The 23,784-nt window shown below is 42.1% G+C and overlaps 1 protein-coding gene across 4 annotated transcripts in view; it reads left to right on the forward strand.

Moving 5' to 3' along the window:
* The window catches only part of CHN1 (chimerin 1), a 212,643-nt gene extending 189,217 nt beyond the window's left edge, over positions 1–23,426 (forward strand). For all 4 annotated transcript variants that reach the window (XM_059166986.1, XM_059166988.1, XM_059166987.1 and 1 more), the window contains 4 exons: positions 10,148–10,321; positions 11,070–11,147; positions 14,239–14,376; positions 21,247–23,426. In XM_059166986.1, the coding sequence (XP_059022969.1) occupies positions 10,148–10,321; positions 11,070–11,147; positions 14,239–14,376; positions 21,247–21,425 (569 nt within the window). In that variant the 3' untranslated portion in view covers positions 21,426–23,426. The remainder of the gene's footprint in view (positions 1–10,147; positions 10,322–11,069; positions 11,148–14,238; positions 14,377–21,246) is intronic.
* Positions 23,427–23,784: the final 358 nt, after the last annotated feature.

Here is a 23,784-nt window from a genome sequence, read left to right on the forward strand (position 1 = left end):
GAAATTCCTTTGTATAAAACAACTATACCAAGAATTGACCATTTATTCAAACTACTCTAAATTCTGACATAGGCTTAGAAATAATGGTTTAAATTATAGAGTTTGGTCATAGACATTTCTTTCTGCTATTTAAATTTTTAAAGTAAAAAATACATTCTTACATCTCTTTTAGCATGAAGCTTAGCACTTAAAACTGTATATTAAAAGTATTTCAAAATGGTAACTAATAATTCTATCAAGTTTATCACTAAAAAAACCCCATCTTTAGTGGCATGATCTTGTAAAAATTTTAATTCCAGTAGAAGTAGCATACACATGCTATATTAGTTTCAGGTGTACAATACAGTGATTCAGCAGTTCTGCACCTTCCAATGTGCTCATTGCAGTAAGTGTACTAGGAGCCTCCTACTCTGCCATCTTCCCCGGAAGTCTCCTACAGCATGATTTTTTTTCTTAAGATTTTATTGACTTTTGGGAGGGGAGGGCAGGTAGAGGGAGAGAGAATCTCAAGTAGACTCTTCACCCACCAAGTGCAGAGCCTGATGCAGGGCTCCATCTTAGGACCCTGCGGCCATGACCTGAGCTGAAATCAAGAGTCAGACACTCAACTGTCTGCACCACCAACAACCCCCCCAACTCTGTGGCATGATTTTTAGTGGAATATTTTTATTGCCCATTATGTGCAGAAATCTCTGGGGTCTGATTTTTCTTACTTCTAAACTGCATTTTTTTTAATAGCAAGGTAAAATATGCAATGCACATTAATTTTCCAAGCCCTTCTTTCAGTTATTATTCCCGTAGCGTCAGTAAGGCATGGTAAGGTTCCAGGCATACATCATTAGACAAATCCATTCAAGGACCTCCCTGTCACACACAGGGATAAAAATTCCCCTCGTGTTGACTTTGAACCACACAGAGGTATCTCATAGAGAGCTTCGGCTCAGATCCAGTCTGACTCGTCCATCATCCTAGAGGGATGACAACCCCAGTTGCAAGTCTCTGCCCAGAGAATAAATGAGGATAATCTTGTCAGCCTTCGACTGGTGGTTACCAGTCAGGATGAGATTAGACAGGCTGTGGGTAAGCCTTTGAACTGGAGGGGAACACATTGGAACCTCCAGTGATGTTAAGACCATCTACAGTGTGGAAGTGTTTGTTCCTGGGCACAAATCACCTGCTTAAGGAATGTTGGTCTCAGTCAGCATTAGGGATTAGATATAAATTTAGAAACTTTGACACAGCCAGACCAGCCAAGAACTTGCAACAGTTTCTTGAATGCTTTGTGACTATCGCTGATTTAAAAGCTTCTCGTTTATGGGAGTAATGATGTATACCACTTAAGTTTTGAAATATGAAGCCCATCTACATAAGAATTCTGAGTTTGCTATGTTAGCAGGGAATTGGTTCTTGTATGCATAACCCTTGACAATATGCTACGATCCCAAATCATGTTTGAAAGAAATGCTTTGGAACTTTTATGATAGTAATAATAGGAAGGAAAAGGAAAGAGAAAGTGATTTGCCCCCTCCTACAGCTACCCGCTTTAATAGTCTCCACAATTGTGTAGGAATTGAAAGAAAAGCCTTGAGGAGAATTTTCATTTTTATGCCTTGTCCATGAAAGCATTCTGTTCTCTGTGATTTGAACCATATTAATGTATAAGAACAAGTCAACTCCTTTTTTTAAATGTGAAGGTTGGCATTTGAATTCGTTCTGTTTTCTATGACAACGAATTTTTAGCTCTGAAGTGGCTGATCCTGACCTTTGAGTCATCCACTTTAAAACAGAATGCAAAGAATTAAGAATATAAAGAGAGAGAATTATGAAAGGTTAAACAATGCCTCCCTAAAGAAGTCCACTTTCTAATCCCTGGAACCTGTGAGTATGTTACCTTTAATGGCAAAAGGGACTGATTCAAGCTAAGGTCTTGAAATGGGGAGATGACCTTCCATTGTTGGGGTAGGCCCAGGATAATCACAGTCATGGGGTTCCTACAAGAAAGAGGCACAGTCTGAAAAAAAGGGACAGAAGCAGACCTCAGAAAAGGGAGAAGATGCTAGGCCGTTGGTTTTGCAGAGGGAGGAAGTGGGCCAGGAGCTAAGGAATGTGGGCAGCCTCTAGAAGCTGGAAAAGGAAGCCTAGAAACACTGCCTCTCCGGAGCCTCCCGAAGAAGCCCCGGCCTGCATGAAGCTTAGCACTTGATATCCACCTAGGGAAACTTGTGGCCTTGGGGCATCTGACCCCCAGAACTAGGACATGAACTCTAATGATGTAAGCCACTGAGTTCGTGGTAATTTGTTACAGCAGCAATGGGAAACTAATACACTAGCCACTGAACATTTAAGACATTACTTCCGAAGGAAGAGGGCAGGCTAACTGCCTATCTGAAAAGAGATGTATTTATCTGCTTTTGATCCTAAGACAGCTTGCTTTGTTCTGGTGTCTTTTTTTTTTTTTTTAATCCACCAAGGCAGAAGAGAGCATGTCAGGAATTTTTCAGGGAGCATTGGCCAAAAGCATCAGTTTTGTATCTCCCCACCCCCTCTGTTTTTTTTTTTTGTTAAACATCATGTGAATTGTCGAGTGGTGTTCCAGGCACCAGGCTGGCAGAGTTACCGCCAGAATCGGACTGAATCCAGTTAGTGAGAGGCAAGCTGTCCCTTCCGACCCACATGCTCTAGGCTGGCTAAGAGGCAGGCTGCGGCTGAAGAGGGCAGCGGAGGGACAGGCAGTGTAGACACGGCCTTTCCTATGCCTGCTCTTGAGATCCCAGAGCAGGCACCAAACATCCTCTTTGTCTACCAACATCTCCCTCCCTCTAGCTTGCATGAAAGACTACAAGGACAGGGCAAGGGAGCATGGAACGGCAACTTGGGAGCAGAGACCTTAATATTTATGAGCACTGTAAAAAAAAAAAAAACTACCTGTAGGTAGTTTGTAACAGCAGAGTTCAAAGGATCCTCGTTCAGACAAAAAAGAGTTTCCCCAAACCATGTTTCCTTTCTCTATGAAAGGGACTTAACTTATAAGTTAAAATCATCTGTTGTTATATAATCACTGAGCTTGCCAAACACCCCTCCCATCAAAAAGACCATGATTCCACCAGCGTTGCTGAGTTGTTTTCACTTCAGCCTTGCCATAATAATCTGAGAATTAAGCCAGATAATAATTGTAAATCACACATCAACTTAGTATTGGTTATTTATTCAAGCGACTCTGTTTTTCACATTGCTGTCATCACACACAGAGACACACACACACACACGCCACAACAGAGAATGGGAGTTCTTTCCTAGTAATAAAATGTATTCATTGCTTAAAGTACAGGACTTAGCTTTTAGGTTGAAGAAAAGAAGTGGAAATAATTTATCTTAATTACTGCTTTGATTGACTGGACCTAAAAAGTTATGTTTGTCCTTTTATTTTTTTTAAAAATCGTATCCATTTATTTGAGAGAGAGAGAGAGAGCGCGCGCACGTGCATGGTGGTGGGTGGAGAGGGAAAGAGAGTCTCAAGCACACTGGGTGCTGAGCACAGAGCTCTATAGAGGGCTCGCTCTCACTACCCTGAGATCATGATCTGTACCAAAACCAAGAGCCACACGCTTAACCAACTGAGCCACCCAGGTGCCCCTATGTTTGTCCTTATAAATTACCAGTGAGAAGTTGATTAGACTTGTTTAGAAGTTTCATGTAGCCGTATTTTCACAAATATGCAAAAAAAAAATTATAATTTTGCTTATGAAAGTAATGACTTCTGATACATATGAGAATTGGGCTATTCCCATTTTCCCTGGATGGATATTCAGGGAGGGAGATATCTAAGAGACACATTTTAGAATAAAAATTTGATTCGCAATTATTTAAAATATGAACACACCTGGCTAGAACATGTGACTCTTGATCTCAGAGTTGTGAGTCCAAGCCCACATGGGGTATAGAGAGTACTTTACAAAAATTTTTTTAAAAAATGAATAAAATATGAACACTCAAAGAATGAACAATTATCTTTCCTTTCAAAACATGCATTAACATTACCTTTTAATCCTAACAATATAATGTGAATATAAGCTATTTTTTTCAAAAGATAGATTTTTGTGCTTTCTAGATATGAAACATCCATTTTTTAGAGAAATCAAACCCCAGGAATTCTGAAATCTGAGAATAGCTTAAAGTTAGTGTCTAAGTAATAGAAACATTAATAAAGGACAGAATAAAATGTGAGTTGAGTTTTTTCATTTTTCCTTTCATATGGTTTAGTCCATGCTTATTAACTTGAAGGATTAGGAGGGGGAAATGTTTCATTGTAGCATAAAAATAACCTACTAACCAAGAGATGCAACAAATGAAATTATCTTTTATGGACTTTTGTTGTTGTTTACAGTGTAGAGCTTCCTTGGGAGAAATGGAATGGTAGAGGAGTTATATGACTTTAATAAATAAGGATGAAAACCAAATAAAGTCTTAATGGCAAACTGAAATATGATGTATGGCTAGTTCCTGCAGGAGCGATTTTCAGAGCGAGCTCAGAGCTGGTATATTGCACCGTGAACTTAAGGGTATAAAGATGCTTTATTTTCATGACTTTGCCCTATCCTTTGTTCATCTGAAGGACTTCATAGCTAATCCTGCCAAAAATTTGGCTTTTGAAACTTATTTCTAAACTGGAGTAGAAGATGTTGTCGCATAGTTTTTTTTTTAAGATTTTATTTATTTATTTGACAGACTGAGATCACAAGTAGGCAGAAAAGGAGGGCGGGGAGGGAGCAGGCTCCCTGCTGAGCAGAGATCCCAGTGATGCAGGGCTCAATCCCAGGACCCTGGCATCATGATCTGAGCCGAAGCCAGAGGCTTTAACCCACTGAGCCACCTGGGCGCCACCCATAGTTTATTCTCATTCAAATGGAAGAAATAGATCAGGTTAGAATACATTTTCCTCTTCCTTAATTCCTAAATCTGAGCTCAGTCATCACTCTACCCTCTTGTCACTGAGTCACAAATAATCTAGGAGTCTAATGTTTAAAGTGATAGCTGACTCCAGTTATTGAATGGAAAAATGTTAGCATTAACATCAAACGAGAAGTGCTATTCACCTGTTTTGATTATGTGTCAAAATTTTACTGGATTGCTTTGTAGTGGTTTTCCATATGGAATTTATACCTGGGGAAAGAATAGGACAAAACAAGAAAATAATGGGTAGCTTCTATCACTGATTTTTAAAAGTCCTTGCCAGAGGCACCTGGGTGGCTCAGTTAATGAAGCGTCTGCCTTTGGCTTGGGTCGTGATCCCCAGGGTCCTGGGACCGAGCCCTGTGTGTTGGGCTCCCTGCTCAGTGGGGAGCCTGCTTCTCCCTTTCCCTCTGTCTCTGCCTCCTTCTCTCACTACTGCTTGTGCTCTGTGTCTCAATGGAATAAAATCTTAAAAAAAAAAAATTCCTTGCCAATGATTTCACTCATATGTGTAATTTAGGAAATAAATGAGCAAAGGGGAAAAAGAGAGAGAGAGAGAGACAAACCAAGAAAACAGATTGTTAACAATAAAGAATAAACCGATGGTCACCAGAGGGGAAGTGGGTGGAGAGATGGGTGAAATAGGTGATGGGGATTAGGGAGGACACTTGTGATGAGCCCAGGGTCATATATGGAAATGCTGAATCACTATATTGTACACCTGGAACTCATATGATACTGTGTCTTAACTGGAATTAAAATAAAAACTTAAAAGTACACTGATAAAAAAGTCCTTGCCAAATCATTTATATATATGTATATACACCCACATATACATACATACATACATACATATATGTAAAACAGTAAAATATAACAATGTCTCTTTGAAACTCAAGTATATACAACAAACAATGGGTACAGTAAACATTACCGAGTAAGAGGTTGAAACTAGCCAATACATCTTCGGGGCTGGAAACCAACTCTTGGGTGTATGATACGCGGCTAGTGAAGGGCAGCAGGCGTCGCTCGGTGGGAAGAGCACAGGCTGGGAATCCAGAGGCCAAGGCTCCATCTCAGTTCTGCCACTTTCCGGCTGGAACAAGTTATTTGGACTCTTGGAGCTTTATTGCCTCTATAGGTAAAGGCAATGGGATAGGCTGTTACCAAAAGCCCTTTCCAACTGGATCTGTTGCTTCTTTGTACACACTTCAAGTATGAGGCACATCAACATTAATATGAAATTATGAAGCTTTGCTGACTTTTATACATTTAAATACTATGGACGAGTTCTTCCGGTTCTGGACGAGATAAATACATAGGTTTCATTTTATTCCTCACAATATTAATAACAAAAGACCCTGTACAAAACCTATACATCAGCTATGAGAAGACTCTGAAAGTGGAGAAAAGCGGGCAGTCCAACCCCAGGAACCCCACAGCAAGTTGCCTGGTAGTTGGGGTTGGCTTTTTTCCTCCCTCCCGTGTATCCCCAGCCTGGGCATGGGAGAGGCCCACAACCCAGCAGTGCCAATAAGCACAGACCAAAGATGATCCAAAGAAAAGCCTTCTCTTCCTAGCCAAAGCCCTGGGAAAGGGTAGCCAGCCGAACCCTTTCTGCCCTTCCTGCTGTCCTCCAGGCAAGCATCGCGAACAAGGCATAGTGCGGCAGCCACCCTCAGTAGTCTATGGGCAGAACCCGGTTTCGCCCTGCCCTGCAGTCCCCAGGGTGCACCTCGCACCTGGGAGTGAGTGGAGCCCTGTATTTCATCACTGCCTGGCAGGAAGGAAGCGGTAGCCCCTCCTGGCTGAGCCTGTGGGTGACACCTGGACTTCTGTCCTGCCACGAAGTAGGAGCAGCACCCTCTCAGCCCAAGTCTGTGGGTGAAGCCCTGTCTTCACCCTGACCTGCAGTGATGAGGCAGCTGAGACAGGACATTACCCTGTCTTCCACATGTACCCTGTGGTTCCACATGGCACGGCATTCCTTCTCAACCAGGCTTCTGGGCAAACCCTGGCTTCCATCCCCACCCTACTAACTAGGATGTGGCCGGCTCCCTCCCCAGAATGTGGGATACAGTCCTGCTATTTGGGTACTGCACAAGTAGGGTGGGCAAAATAGCACTGCGGTAATGTTACAAAGGCTTTGCAAACTAGGTAGGTATTTGAACCTTGGCCTACAAAAGCAAGCCAGGACACGCATTCTGAATCTCAACAGGTTAACTCTGCGAAGAGAAATGTTCAGTAGGAACCAGAGTCTTCTTGTAACACTCAAAAACATCCAGCCTTCAATTCAAAATTAAACTTCATACTGAGAAGCAGGAAAATCTCAACTTAGATGAGAAAAGAATCAACAGATGCCAGTACCGAAACGACCTAGGCACTAGAATGATCAGACCAGGAAAACAGCCACCACGATAATGCTCCAGCAAGCAATTAGAAACACTCTGGAGACAAATGAAATATGAGAAATAGAAAATGAAGACGAAAAATAAAAGGAGGGGCGCCTAGGTGGCCCAGTGGGTTAAAGCCTCTGCCTTCGGCTCAGGTCATGATCTCAGGCTCTCTCAGGCTCAGGCTCTCAGCTCAGCAGGGAACCTGCTTTTTCCCTTCCTCTCTCTCTGCCTGATTCTCTGCCTACTTATGACCTCTGTCTGTCAAATAAATAAATAAATTCTTTTTAAAAATTTTTTTAAATAAATAAATAATAAATGGAAATTTTATAACTGAAAATTGCATTAACAATAAACTCACCGGATAGATGGGCTCAATAGCAGAATGGAGGGGACAGAGAACCGAACTGGTGAACCTGAATACAGATCAATAGAACTTCTCCAACTCAAACAAGAGAAAGAAAATAGACTTTGAAAAGTGACCTCAGCCTCAGAGACCTGTAGCAGAATAGTAAAAGATTTATCATTTGCGTTTTTGGAGTCCCAGAAGAAGAGAGAGGCTGAAAAAATATTTGAAAAATGAGTGGCTGAAAACTCAGATTTGGTAAAAGCCAAGAAAAATGAAGTACTTATTTGGAGACGCTTTTTTGTAAATGAAATGTATTAGAACAGTAAAGAGGAAGAAGCAGCTATAACCCGAGGCATCCACGTCCTGTCGCATTCACATGGGACGAACAGAGCTGTCCCAGAATCCCACTTAGCTTCCCACCGTAAGCTGACTGGGACAATGCCATGTAACGGACCCTGGGCTGCCGCGTAGAAAAGGCCTCTCAAAAGATTCTTCTCAATAATGACAACAACATAGTCCTGGTAAACACCTCTAACCTACTATGGCTAAGAAATTGCATATATTAATATTAAAGTCTCACAGGAACTTATAATGGATAGATAATAAATACTTTTATGATTCCTATTTTACATAACTGAGGTGCAGGAAAGGCACTCAGAATTGGACAGCTAATAGATGAGAGAGCTAATTCTAACTCAGAGAAGTTATAGAAAACATTAAAATATTCAGGGGAAACAAGGTCTTTTAAGTGGACATTTGCCATTGATTTGCCTTAGGATTGAATCAGAAATCTTACCAGTAACTAAGAGAGATATAAAGAGGAACTGGGGGTCTGGGTGATGTAATCACTTGGACATTGTCTAAGTATTACAGAATGTTGTCAAGCCATGTCCTCTGGTAATACAGATCCAGCTCCGTGCTCTGGAGGCCGATTTCTGTCTTCAAAGAAGCAGCTGCTATTCTTTAGTGAGGATAACATTGGGCATTGTTGGTATTGGCTGTGCCTTCTCCAGTGCTGTTCTCTTCCACACATATGCAAAGACCCAGTGTCCCTCTGCACCTAGCTTGTCTTTGCACATGGGAGGTGCTCACTACAGTGGAATTCCTCCCTTTGAGTCACACAGGCCTTACGTATGCATTGCAAGTTGGCAGTGTCTACATATTTAACGAAAGAATGATTCCGTTTATAAATTTTGGCAAATGTCCCTCATCTCTGTTTATTGTTGCCGCCCTATAGAACTAGACTGCAGCTTTACCAAGTCATTATTAGAATGATAAGCACCAACATTTGCTGAAAGAGCAAGAAAACTAAAGCTTGCCCAGGGACCACAGGCAGTGGCCGTGGCCTTGTAGGATTTTCAGATTGTTTCATTAAGACCTGGATATCTCTGAATCAGATTTACAAGGGGTCAACATCAAGTCCTTATGAAAAACATCAAATGGGTTAGGTTTTTAGAAACATAAAGATGACATTTATTTTAGTTAAATTATTCAGTGATGGTTCTTTGAGAAGAACAAAATATTTGAATTCTTCTCTGTCCCTTCTAAAACTCCATTGCTCTCTTATTGAAAATGAAGTATCTCCTGACATTAACTAGAAGATGTTTGAGTTCTGGCATCTTAGAAGTTACAACTCAGTAAAATTACAAAGCAAAGGACAAGCTTCAGGAGAGGCACGATGGTTATAGGTGATAAAATCGTGGACCCTAGAAATATCTGTAGGCTTAAATCTCAATTCCATTGCAAACTCAGGGCATGACTTTGGGTAAATCACTAACATGTGCTCGGTTTCGTCAGATTTATAAAATAAGAAGAAAAATAGTATGTATTTTATAAAGTTTTGTGAGCTTAATGGAAATAATGTAAAGCATTTGGACTAGTGATTGGCATCAGTAAGCCAGTGCTAATAGTAAATGGCTATTTTTAGCCGCTAAATTTATTGTTTTATATATCTATATATCAAGGCTTATGAAGAGATATGAATATGAATGGCATGATTTTAAGAAGATCCTGGGATACTTTTACTTTCGGAGAGCTAATTCCTCTCCATATCAAATATATTAAAGTATAATCTTATTTCCCACATCAAATATAATGTTTATGTCACTTTGAAGAAATGGACAATTTTAAGTTGCCTCTTTGGCATAATATTATATTTTGTAGACATTTAAACACTAATTTTGTTTCATCTGGGTTGAATTTCTCCTGAGATCACACAGCAAGTAAGAAATGAAGCACGAGCTAGAATTATCATCTGCTGACTTAAATCCAAAATTTTCCAAGAGAAAAGATGGGAAGAATGTTTTTACACTCTGCAGAAACTGCTGGAAGCTAGTCCCCTTTTAAGCCTCACTGAAGCTGGACGGACTGTCTTTTGCTAAAATAAACACTCCAGAATGCTCAAAACTCTGCTCAAAACATTGATGAATTTTTCCTTTCTGTATTTTTCTTTTAGATTGTGGTTTGAATGTTCATAAGCAGTGTTCCAAGATGGTCCCAAATGACTGTAAGCCAGACTTGAAACATGTCAAGAAGGTGTACAGTTGTGACCTTACAACACTCGTGAAAGCCCATATCACCAAGCGACCAATGGTGGTGGACATGTGCATCAGGGAAATTGAATCTAGAGGTGAGGCATTTCCGGTGTGGTTCAGCAATTGTAATGCACCATGAATGCAAGTTTTCATGCCCTTCTGGGTGCCTCATTGCATAATCCAGTTGTCTTCTTTTATAAGTTTAGGGGGGAATGATTTCAGATGTCCAATGATCTGAAAGCCTGAAATGAGTTAATGTAGCATCTAATGAACTAGCTTGATTTTAAGGTGCATTGAACTAGTTACAGGAAATAAAAAAATATTTTTATGGATGATGATGCTTCTAGTCTATAAAAGTTGACATATAGATAGCAATTTGTTTTTCACTTTTTACATTTTTCTAGGTCCAAGAAGCAAAGGTGTAAATGCTCTATTAAAACTAACCTAAGCCAAAAAGAACGCTGCATCCCCATTCTTATTTCCCATTTGGGAAACACTGGTATGGGCCTATTAACATGGTTATCTTAATCTTCGGTTATGTAAAGAATTATGGTATAATTGGGGTGATGAATTATTTCCCTTAAGACTCAACATATTTGATTTAATTAGACTCAGTGGTGAGCCAAATTACAAATACTCAGGTAACAGTAGGTCAGAGTTTAAAAACTATGAGTGCAGTGGTTTTATTTTAGGAGAAAATGTGAAGAGGTTTCTAAACAAGTGTATTTAATCATTCTTTCATGCACATTACTTCCCCAGCCTGAAGTATGGGAAGAAATTAAAATTTGGAGAAAAGGCATAATTCCAAAGAAACTAATTAGCTCCCTTGCTTTATTTTTACAGGTCTTAATTCTGAAGGACTGTATCGAGTATCAGGATTTAGTGACTTAATTGAAGATGTCAAGATGGCTTTTGACAGAGGTATGTTCTTCAGCACGTTCATTAACTTAGGACAACAATGCCCTCTGCCAAGAAGGCACAGTTTTTGTTATTCTTTATATTAATTATTTATATTTATATTATTGTCTAAGTCGTTGATTATTATTCCAAATTAAAAGTTTAAAATTCTACTTTTTATTAGTATATTAAAGTGTTACACTTCAAGGTGAGGAAGAAACTGTATAAAATGTAACTGTATTACCAGTACCTGAGCACCCAAGGCTGGTCCCTGTTCATAAAAATATACACAGAACAGTTAAATTTACCAGAAATCATGGAGAAGATAGGGCAGGGTGGTTGGGAGAATCTAAGTCATTGCAGATCTCAGATTTCCCAGGCTGGAGTTGGCTCATCAAACCGCCCGTCATCCATGTATCCCATCACCATATTTGACTGGGTGGAGACTCAGTCTAATGACTTAGATGCCCCTACTACAGAATCGTTACTGATTTTATTTGAATTTATGTCATAAAGGAAAATATTAATAACTTTGGAATATAACGTAGTTTGTTGGGGTTGGAGGAATGCTGGAGATCAGAAGAGGCTTTTCCAGAGAAGAACAGAGGTTAACCACATAATATGTAAAGACGCTGGCAAGAGAAGAGTCTGTGCAAAAGCCCTGAGGCTGCCCTTGTCAAGGCCCTGAAAAGTGCTGTGGCTTAGAGAGAAGAAGTGAGAGGAGAGTGGATGAAGGTGCAATGACTGCAGTATCTCACTGTAGAAAGAATTAGCTGAATGGTAAAAGGGTTCTCAGATCCATGTCTAAATTCGATTCGATTTAACTTGTCATAAAACTGAGCTATAAGGTTGGTAATTTTATTTTCCAAACCAAAAATTGGATGTGTAACCCATAATGAGACAGGATATTTGATATGTGGATTCTCATAGAAAAATAACTAATAGAAGGCGGAAGCAGGAACTATGTGGCAGGAGAGAATACCAGTTTTCTTTCACTTTCCCTGAATAAAAATGTCAATAGAGGTGATACTTACCTTTGCAGTTTTTCTGCCTACCATTTGTGCCCTCCCATCTCCTTTTCCATATCTTTGGGCCTCTAGCACCTGCCCTCTTGCCCAGGGTTCCCCAGGGAAGCATTCTACATTGCTTTCTCCTCCCAGAAAGTGGTCTATCCCAATTTGGACCACCACAGCCCGTGATTTCACCCAAGTGTGAAAGACACATACCAGTGATCTAATTCACACTTCAATGTGAATGTATGACATGCCATGGCATTTTGCATTTAAAAGAGGCTTCTTTAAAGAAAAAGTAGTAGTAGTTTTAGGTTTACCGTTCTAGGTTGACAGTAGCTTTAGCTTACAAAATTTCACAGAGATTTCCCATCTAACCTCTCCTCTCATGCTCCCCCCAACCCAGTTTCCCATTGTTAACACCTTGCATTAGTATAGTAGATTTGTTACAATTGATGAGCCAACATGGGTACATTCTTAATAACCAAAATGAGTAGCTCACATCGAAATTCACTCTATGTTACAGAGTTCTGTGGGTTTGGCAAATACATAATGTCATATATCCACATTAAGTGGCACATAGAACTTTCACTACCATGAAAAACATCTGTACTTTACCTGTTCTTCCTTCCCCTTCTCCCCCTGCACCCCTGACAACCACAGTTCTTTCTACTGACTCCACAGTTAAGCCTTTCCCAGAATGTATATAGCCGGAATCATGGAGTATGTAGCCTTTTTCGACTGATTTCCTTTACTTAGCGGTATGCATTTAAAGTTCTCCCATTGCTTTTCATGGCTTGATAGCTCTTTTCTTGCTGTTGTTCAATAACATTCTTTGTCTAGATATATCAGTTTATTCGCCTATTGAAGGACATCTCAATTGCTTCCAGTTTTTTGGCAATTATGAATGAGAGTGGCTATAAATATTTGTGAGCACAGTTTTGTGTAGACATAAGTAGTTTTCAGCTCTTCTGGGTAAATACCCTGGAATGTGATTGCTGGATTATATGGTGAGAGTATGTTTAGGAAACCACCTACCCCCAAGTGGCTGTACCTTTTGTGTTCCCACCAGCAGCAACGTATAGTTCTGTGGCTCCTGGTCCTCCCAGCATTCATTGTCAGGGTTCTGGATTTTAGCCATTCTAGTATGAGGGTAGGGAACAGGCTGCTTTTTTTTTTTTTAAGATTTTATTTATTTATTTGACAGAAATCACAAGTAGGTGGAGAGGCAGGCAGAGAGAGAGAGAGGAGGAAGCAGGCTCCCTGCTGAGCAAAGAGCCTGATGCGGGGCTTGATCCCAGGACCCTGGGATCATGACCTGAGCCGAAGGCAGAGACTTTAACCCACTGAGCTACCCGGGCGCCCCAACAGGCTGCTTTTTAATCAGCCGAAATCATTTGTAAGCCAAACGGAATAAAAGAAACCTAGGATAAGGTCAGCTCAGAGTAGGCACTAATTGAATGTTTAGTAGATGAAAATTCAGGTATTTTAACCAGTGACAAAATGCAGGGGAGTAAAAGAAGGCCAGCTTCCCTTGAGAGTCTTAAGGCCCAGCTCCTCTGAATTACTCCTCTACTGTATAACTTCTTTTCTTGTTATTTCAACATTCTAAAGTTTTGTTTCATTTTACTCTCGTGCTTCTTGCTATCTGCCTACCCCCAAGGCTTAGACAGCATCCCAACGTGTCATGGTCATGTATCAGAGCCTGGGGTGAGTCAGAAGTGGCCTTTTGTAAGTTAGGAGTGGCTTTCTTGTTATTTTTCACATTCTCTAGGTTTATTTAAAAAAGAAAGAGAAAGCAATCCCACTCATTCCCCTAGGAATTCTCAAGTACTCCTGGAATTTACAAATGTTGCTGTTGACCTCTGTCCTCTTGTACTCCCCCCTCTTTAAACCTGGAAAAATAAGTAACTTCAGAATAGAAAATTTTTTAAAAAATGATTTCGCTTTCCACAGAAAATTGATCATTTATATACATCGGCACACAGAATTTGATACTAAAAACTGACGCACTGCCAATCTCTAAAGACTGTACCCAAAAACATGTTATGAAAACAGTGCTATGCATTCAGACACTTACTCTTATTTTTTAACCTCCTTCCAAGATGGGGAGAAGGCAGATATTTCTGTGAACATGTATGAAGACATCAACATCATCACTGGCGCGCTGAAACTTTACTTCAGGGATCTCCCAATCCCACTCATCACGTACGACGCCTACCCGAAGTTTATCGAGTCCGCCAGTAAGTATGAAGCCACGCATTCCGAATGACCCCCCAGACTGCCTCCTCCTGGTAATCATTTCTGTGGTTTTTCCTGAGTTTCTTGAATGCTTACTAAGTATTTCCCCCTCGCCTTTCTCCACGGCTAATATACTCACAAGAATTTTGATCCCCTCTCTAACATGGGTTATTTATGACTTCTGCCATCAGAAGCTTCTTTGTCATGGGCTAACCCTCATTTTCCAAAGTAAGGCTTAACCCAGTGTTCCTTAGGTAAGGACCAACACTTCCACAAAGTAAAAATGAATAACTAGAAAAATAAAATTGAAAAACAGGACCAAACTATTTTGTTCTAGATTCAGCTAGGCATAAAAGTTGCTCAATCAGATCCCATAAAAGTTTCTAAATTCTTACTTTCAATGTCCTTATCCTGTGACAAACCATTAACAGACAGTTTGTGAACTGGCACTGGTCCGTAGATCATACTTTAAGGAACACGGTTTTAGATCAAGAAGTGTTTCTTTTTTTTTTTTTTTTTTTTTTTTTTTTTTTTAAGTTCTAGTTGAAATGCAAATGAGAAAAAGCAAAGCCTCATATGCCAAATTATATTTATGGTGCAAAACTCATACCTGTAATTCACAGTACATTTTTTTAAAGAAGGGAATTTTTAACAGATTTTAAGTGTTGGCATTGCCATTTTATAGAAAAGATAAGCTATTTCTGTCATTTTCTTTTCTCTCTTAAAAACCATATGTTGTCTTGATCTTTAAATAATAACATCACTTTCTTAGTAACACTGATTTGCTTTTTGACTTGGAAATTTCTTGAAGTACAGACTTGCTTTGTTCTCGTTTTTAGTTTCCCCTTCAGTGCTTTTGTTGAGAATTTCTGTGGTTAGCTCCCTGGAGCCCTGATTTCTTGCGGGTCAGCCCAGCTCTCATGTAGAGAACATCCAGAAGAATTAGACTGATTTGTACAAATGTCCATGTTAGGAGCCTGAAAGCCTCTAGGTCACTTCCATGGGAGTTTAACTCCTCTTATTTTGGGATGGATTTGGTGCTGATCATGAAAATTGTCTGCAGGAGCTTCTGGGTTTCTGTTTTGTGGCCCAGACGTTTCCGCCCCAGAGAAGCCTTATGGCCATGAACATGGGCAGCACTTGACACTTCCATCACGAAGGGCTGTTCAGTCCACAGTCTGCCCTGATCCCCAGGACAACACTGAGGGCCCAAGGGGGCAGTGTTCCTGTCCCCAGTGTCACTTTGAGGTAAAACTGAACGTTGGCTTCTGCGCCAAAGCCAAAGGCTCCCCATTAGCAGGGGACAGAGCGTTCTTCAGACCCAGGTTCTGAACTCGACACAACCACATCATTGATGCAGAAGAAAAATCCAAGCCTTCCTTAATGGGGTTCAAGGTCTTTGCCTCTCACACTCCCACACTGTTCCACCTTCATCCCGCAACGCCCACCTCAGCTGCCTCGGTTAACCTTCCAAACGATCTGTCAGCGTTCAGGGTTTGTATCTGGAACAGGCCTTCCGTCTCCTGTCAGTGAACCCCCCCTTGTACCTCAGAGAGCTGTTCAGAGCCTATCACAGGATAAAAACGTCCTAACTCAAGGCAGATTCCTTCTCATAAGTTCAGCTATTTTGAGGTGTGATTTCCCTGACACCAAAACCATGGCTTAATACTTAAATACGATATCAGTGTTTATTTTATGTGTTTGCAATTAATCTATTGTCTATGGAATATGGTGTCCTTGTCTGTGTCTCTTCTAGCAGTGGCATCGCTTTCATCTTTGGACACATAGATGCAGCCTTTCTCTTTACAGGCTCAGAAGGGAGACAAGAGAAGCTAAGATTTGTACAGCATATACTAGGTACAGAAATCATGTTAGGCACTTTATAGCCACAATTTCATTTTAGTCGTTTGTTTTTTTTTTTTTTTTTCATTTTAGTTTAGTTTTAGTTTAGTTTAGTAACCTCTACACCCAACATGGGGCTCAAACTCATGACCCTGAGATCAAGAGTTGCATGTCCTTCCAACCGAGGCAGACAGGTGCTCCACCAGGATAGCATTTTAGGAAGGGGATATTATAGGGTGTGAGTAAATTGTCCAAGGTCCTTTTGGTGGAGAAGAGGCCCTGGCATTCTGACTCACATGTGTCTAATGTCCGAGACCCTCTCTCTCCACTCAGCCCACTGCCTGGCTCCCTGGAGCAGCAGAAGACTTACCCACAGGAGGAAGATCGAAAGGCAGAAAGTCCTCCCAAAGATGGTCAGGGCTGGCCCACCCTTCCTGATGCAGGGACTCTTGAACCTTTTTCTCACTCAGCCCCTAGGAAACGGGGTGGGGGGTGGGGGTGGTGGTGTCTTCTTGAAGGCTCGGGTTTCTCTGGCATTTATTAGCATTTCTTGCCAACAGAAATTCCAAGTTCACATTAAAGCTTTCTCCTGCCAAAGCCATCTGAGCTCTGCTGCCTCCCGCAGACATGCACCGCTTGGGAGCTGGGGGGGAGTGGCTACAGGAAATGAAGAGGGACACACAGGTGGTGGGGGCCAGGGCGTCTCATCGAAGGGCTTAAAGGTCTTTGTAATCCCTTGGCAAGTGCCATGGAACCACCTGGAAGTCTCAGACTACCTTTTTCCTCACTGCCTCCCCTTCCCCTCCAGGGAAGAAATCGCTGCCCTCCCCCCCTCCCCCTCCCCCCACCAGGTGCAAAGGCCTGGAAGGCAGGTGCCTCTTGAAGGCATGCTCTGTAAGCCCGCACTCAGGCGCTTCTGACTACAAGGACAACAGTGCTGCTGGGACTGAATGTGGAAATCTTTCTCTGGCCAAGGACTCTAAGAGCTGTGCTCCCAGATGATCTTAGAAAATGTGATTCAGTGTGTAATCCTGAGTGAGTCAAATAAAGTCAGAAATAAAACCCGGGGTTCTTCGTCCCAAACAACTTAGAATGTCCTGAAGCCTGGGATGAGAACTTGCAAGTTTTTCCCTCAACTCTGCCACTGAGTCACTCCTTAACCTTAAGTCTTTTTTCTTCTTCTATTTGAATTTCTATTTCTCTCTTTGAGTTGGCAGCACATACCTTAAAAAGAACTTTTAACTAGATGTTGATATAGGTTCAGGTGCTTATTTCCTGCCCCCACCATGTTCACATTTCCACATCCTTCCAGACCTCCCTCAGATGCCATCTCTTTCTCTCCTCTGTTCCGCTCAGCCCCCGAGCCATCTTTCTCCTCCGTCTCCCTGTCATACTTCACGTGGACCTCTGTTACGGCCTCCTTCCTTCACGCTGAAAAGTTGCCTTCATATCTTGCCTTCCTTGTTAGACTGACCCCTTTACAAGCGGAAGTTCTCTTGCTCATGTTTATTGTCCCACAGCCCCTGCAGGAGTCCCTCACTTACATAATAGGTGCTTAATAAATACTTGTTGAATGCGTAAGCATAATTTTATATTGAGAACCACAGATTCTTAGAGTTCTTAGATCTTCTAAAGGGTCATGTTAACAAGACTTCCTTCTATGACACATTCTTTTTTAAATACCCGGTAATTGCAGGATCGCCGCTTCTCTCAGCAGACAGCTGCCAGTGGACAGACTTAACGGTCAGAAGGCCCTATTGTGCACAGCAGAGAGCCACCTGCCTTCAACTCCCTCCCATTGGCAATGGTCCTAACATCCCCCTCTTCTGCATACAAGCCTTTCACATACTTGAAACAACTGATGGTGGTTGTTCATCTCTAAATACATTCCATTTTATCTTTGCTTAAATTATGCCATGGTCTTCTTAGGACAAAAGATTTCTGTTCTCTAAAAAGAATATGGTTACTAGTCCTTTAAGTAGAAAAAAAATAGAGAAAAATTAATTCCAGGGAAGAGTCTGTCAATTTGATGTCAGAATATTCAAATGTAGTTTATCATATGCCCCCAAATTGCTCTCTCCAGTCTGGCCTCACCCCGAGCTCCAGATTCACCAGCGTCAGCGAGATCATTTGGAGGTCTGATAGACATCGTGAGTAGAACCCTGGTCTTTCCCACGAAACCTCTTCCACCCATAACCTTTATGGAGGCTCCATCCTCCCAGTCACCTATGGCCAAAACTTAGCTCATTCTTGATTCTTCTCCTCATACATCCCTTATCAGGGAATCCCATGGACTCGACCTTTATAATATACCCAGAATCCAGCAACTTCTCATCACCGTCACTGCCACCATCTGGTCTAAGCTAGAGTCATTCCTCACCTGGTCTTTTTTTTTTTTTTTTAAGATTTATGTATTTGAGAGAGAGCAAAAGAGCATATACTAGCCTGGAGGGAGGGGCAGAGGGAGAGGGAGAGAATCTTAAGCAGACTTCCCGCTAAGCACAGAACCCATTGCGGGGCTCAATTCCACAACCCTGAGATCATGACCTGAACTGAAACCAAGAGTCGGATGCTTAACCAACTGCACTGTCCAGGCGCCCTCCTCACCTGGATTTTTGTAATAGTTACTAGAATAGTCTGTTTCTACTTTGGCCTTTCCATAGTCTGTCTCCCATATGGGAGACAGAGGAGAGATACTGTGAGCAACATCTGTCACATCATGTCCTTGTTCAGCACCTTCCCTTTTCTCTCTGGAATAGCCTACAGTCCCTGGAATAGCCTACAGCACCTGACACAACAGTGTCCTGTTTTCTTTTTGACCTCCTTCCTATCCCCCTCTTGCTCACTCCAGCACAGCCACCTCTGGCTTCTCACGTGTCCTCAGATGTCACAGGCCTCTCGCCCTTCAGCATCCTGACACAGCTGCTCCTTTGCCTGGAAGCCCTTCCCCCTCGCACTTGCAGTGGTTCTTACCCTGCTGTTCTTTCCCGAAGCACTGGCCTCATTCTAATATAGTACAGACTGGAAGTCCATGTTCACTGTGGATTGTCAGTCACCCTCTGAGAGAGAGAAGCAGCTCTCTGTGAGCAGGGAATTTTACTTGCTAGCCCACCAACACCATCCCTAATTTCACACCATCTCAAGATTCTCTCTGCAAAGATTAAATATGAAAATTAGAAGAAAACTGTTACTCTTTTTTTCAATTTCCAAAACAATATAGTTTCAAATTAATTAGCCCCATGGCAAAAATTATAAGACAAAGTAATAGTTTTCTATAGTAAATGGAGTTTTCTTAATTCTAGAAATTAAATGATTAAATTTCAGTATCTGAAATGGTACTGCTGTTATGAACTTACATTCTTTAAAGACCCGAAGTTTCAAAGACCATGTATCGGTTATCATGGCAAATAATACATCCTGTATCACTGAGAAACGAACCAGGAACCCTGAGTAAGCTTTGGGCAGAAATCCTAATGGCTGAAGTTTCTTTTTTCTTTACGGAGATACAGAGATAGTGAGAGAGAGCATGAGCAAGAAGGAGAGGGAGAAACAGGCTCCCTGCTGGGCAGAGAGCCCGATGCTGGGCTCCATCCCAATACCTGAGCCGAAGGCAGACGTTTAACCAACTTAGTCACCCGGCCCCTCCTAAAGTTTCTTTGAATTAAAAAGCTTCGCTTTTCCTATTCTGACATTTATCAGCTCTGCACTGCCAATGCTAGGAAAGCTCACATTCATTTTTATGTCAGCTTTACCCTGACTGATGCATGGCCATGGAGTCGGTTTGTCTTAGACGTTAGAAAATCAGGGTTCTTAGTCTTGTGTCTTGAATGATACATTGTGATCAGCTATGGCCTTCTAGTATTTCAAGGCTGCTCTCCTGATTCAGACTCAGCACTTTGAGGTCCCCTTGCACCTGCCCTGCGCCCCGACATTCAAAGGCCCCCTATCTTCGTGACATCTGAGGAGAAGCAGGAATGTGCTAGGGTGCTCTGAGAGCACAGCATTCCACAGACGTCTGCTGCTTCTGATTATGGGAATAACTGATGAACTAAATGCAATCTGTGACCTCAAAGGAACGTGCTGGGGTTTTGGCCAACACAAAACGAAAATGTCCAAATGAAGATGGTTCCCTTTGAAGTTTCTACCTTCGGAAGAGCCACATTTATTTCAGGGACCCTGCTGTCACTCCCAATGTTTAGAATTGCCTTCACTGGCTCATTACAGTCTCCGGTTGTCCTACGTAGTAGAATATTTTTGTGCTCTGAGGATAGATTTGACTTTTTTATATAACAAAAAGTAAATTAAAACCAAGGAAGTAGGGGCGCCTGGGTGGCTCAGTGGGTTAAGCCTCTGCCTTCGGCTCAAGTCTTGATCCCAAGATCCTGGGATCGAGCCCCACATCGGGGGAGCTTCCTCCTCTCTCTCTGCCTGCCTCTCTGCCTACTTGTGATCTCTGTCAAATAAATAATAAATAAAATCTTTTTTAAAAAATTAAAAAAAAAAACAACTAAGGAAGTAAATACTGGGTGATTCCTCTCTTGGTTTACAAAGAAAATAGCATGAATATCAATGAAGCCTCTGGCAGGGGTTACCATGGCAGAACTGGGATGTTCAGAAGACCTGGAAGGAATTAACCTCCCTTCAGTATGTCTGTAATGTTGTAAGATGATCTCATTTGAATGTCTCAGTTTTTATTCTGTGCATACATGTGTCTGAACTCTTTGGGGTGACAGCCGATCTACCCAGTGTCCAAGGTCCCCAGTGACCAGCCTCAGGCGCTCAAGTGAAGCAAGTGGGGGCTGTCCCCCAAAGTCTAAGTAAATGGTATCGCTGTGCCAAAACCAAGTCTCACAGAAACTGGAGACTTGGACCTTAAAATACTTTCCACAGCTTGGGGGTGGGGGGTGGCAAGGATCTGCAAAAAAGCATTTTAGACCGGTCCTAGGTGATCACTGCAAGAACAGAATTCAGTGAAGCATTTATACAAGGTGTTAAAGTTCTTCTCCTTGGTGTTCGGCTTGCTGTTTTAGAAATTATGGATCCGGACGAGCAGTTAGAAGCGCTGCACGAGGCCCTGAGGCTGCTGCCCCCCGCCCACTGCGAGACCCTGCGGTACCTCATGGCACATCTCAAGAGGCAAGTCACGGGCCGGAGGTTGCTCCTTGTGCTGCGGCCCAGTGTTAATAATGAGATGAGACCAACAATCTAAGAAAGGACAGATCACTGAGGGAGTAACTACAGACACGCGCAAGCAGAGGAGGAAGGCTAAACAGTGCGCACCAGTGCCGGGCACAGGCTGGATGTGGCCACGCTGGCCGTTCGGGTCTGTGGGTGCAGATATGTGAGAGCGCCCGGTGTCCGGTGTCCGGTTCTGGTGGGAAGAGGAAAGGTGGTAGCTGTCCCGGCAGAAGCATTAGCATAAGAAAGAGCAAAGCAACTCTCCAGAAGTCTCGCTTTCCTTACTTCTTGCTCCCAAACAGGCACTTCACCCTGGGTGACAGGATTATTGCCGTAATGTCTCCGACACTGAAAACTGCTATAAAAAATGGAGTAAAATAAGAGGTAGAGAGAGGAATAGAAAATAAAATACTCTGGCTACTTCTGGTTTAATGTCTTAAGTAGCTTGATGGTAGTGTAACTTCATTTCTGTGCTCGGTTGCTCTCACTCTCTACTAGTTGAAGCAAATGGTTTTAAATTATGGGATCGAGTTTTAGTGGTTTTAGGATTTCAAAATATAAAGCCAATTAGAAACAAAAAAGACAGAACTTGACATCTATTTTGTATGCCTCTCGGCAAGAGCTACCCAAAAATGAATATTTAACTGGTGGCGCATTTAACATTTACACGGTTTCCCTCCTTTTTAAAAGCAGTAGGAGCTAAAACTTGTGTTTAATATGCTTACAAATTCACTTGCAAATTCAAGTTTGCTTCATATATGTATGCAATTAAGTCCTTAGCACTAACGCAAAGGAATGGCTCTCCGGCCCTAGTCCGGGCCTTTGCTAGCTAGCAGGAGAGCAAACACGGACACTCAGCCTCCCTCAGTCTCCCTGAACGCAGCCCACTCTGTGCCTCCGCCACCCCCTTCCCCGGATACTCTGTAAATATCCTGGGAACCGGGCAGCCAAGGGAAGGAGGGCTGATGGACTAATAGAGACGACCCAGCGCCCCCGTCCACTACAGGCAAACACCCCGCACATTCCAACAGTGAGCTTGGCCAGGAGCTTCGGTGATACCAGAAGTTTAATTTATTGATATGATTTACTTTGAGGTGAAGAGGGGGACATACAAGGAGCGTAGCCAAAGAGCTGGTAAGTGGGCCGGAGCCTTGACCGTGAGCCTGGTTTTTGTTGTAGCGCTCGAGCGCTGTGCAGAATGCCCGGGCTTACACGAAGCCGCACCCCTGTGCTTCTGTTTTCCAGAGTGACCCTCCACGAGAAGGAGAATCTTATGAACGCCGAGAACCTTGGCATTGTGTTCGGCCCGACCCTGATGAGATCTCCAGAGCTGGACGCCATGGCCGCCCTGAATGATATCAGATACCAGAGACTGGTGGTGGAGCTGCTTATCAAAAATGAAGACATTTTATTTTAAATGTTAGTTCGCAGGGGAAAAAAATGTTTTACAGATGAAGGAATGTTTTATAGTGATTTAATTGGCTCTTATAGCTGCATCATTTCTTGGTTAGAAGTTCGGGCAGATAGCCAGGTTAAAATGAAGGAACTTTCCATTGTTTCCATAGCACTGCTCCGCCGTCCTTGTAAAACAGTGAACACGCACTCCAGTTCTAGTGCCCCTGGGTGTTTATCATGTTAAGAGAAACTCAAGCTATTGCATGATTAGCCCTCTCTCTGGCAAGGGAACCCCACACAAAGGAGACAACAAGCCTGCACCGCCTCTCCGTCCCAGGTAGTCTGTGGTTGTAATTCAGCATGTTTCGCAGAGTCGATCTGTCGTGACTTCGCTTTTGGGTTCTATGTCATTGGTTTCTGACGCTTCTGTAAACGCTCACATGAATGGATGAACCAGCCCCCCTCAGCTGCTGCGTTGCCATAGACTAGAACATACGCCAACTTTTCTCAGACGCTTCATTTCTGGTTTCTCTTAGTTCTTCGCTAACATAGTCTTTTCTTTCCAGCAAAAGCAAACTGTGTTTTCAGATTTGTTACTTTAATAAATTATCCACCAATAAAAAACTATAATGCGGAACATTTTCTGTTATGTTATTATTGGGTTCCCGTTGCAATTTTGTGGTTTTGTCTGGCATGCATTTATTAATTTAGTAAATTTGACTTTTAGAAATCAAAAATATTGATAGCTTACTTTTTCCCCCATGATTGAAAATATTTGAGAAAATGCATTTGGCTATTTATTTAATACTAAGTAAAGTTTTGTGTTGAGTTCCTAAAGTAATTTAAAGCTGATTAAAATATCCATTCGTTGGATTTTTCTTCTGGCACACTTTGGCAGAAAGCTAGACTTATTTTCTCAACTTCGGGTGAGGGGTGAGGGGGCCCGGCAGTTGTTCCTTCTTGAGCCTTCAGAAGAAAAACTAAAAACAGTGACT

Source organism: Mustela lutreola, chromosome 3 (genome assembly GCF_030435805.1).
Source record: "Mustela lutreola isolate mMusLut2 chromosome 3, mMusLut2.pri, whole genome shotgun sequence".
NCBI lineage: Eukaryota > Metazoa > Chordata > Mammalia > Carnivora > Mustelidae > Mustela > Mustela lutreola.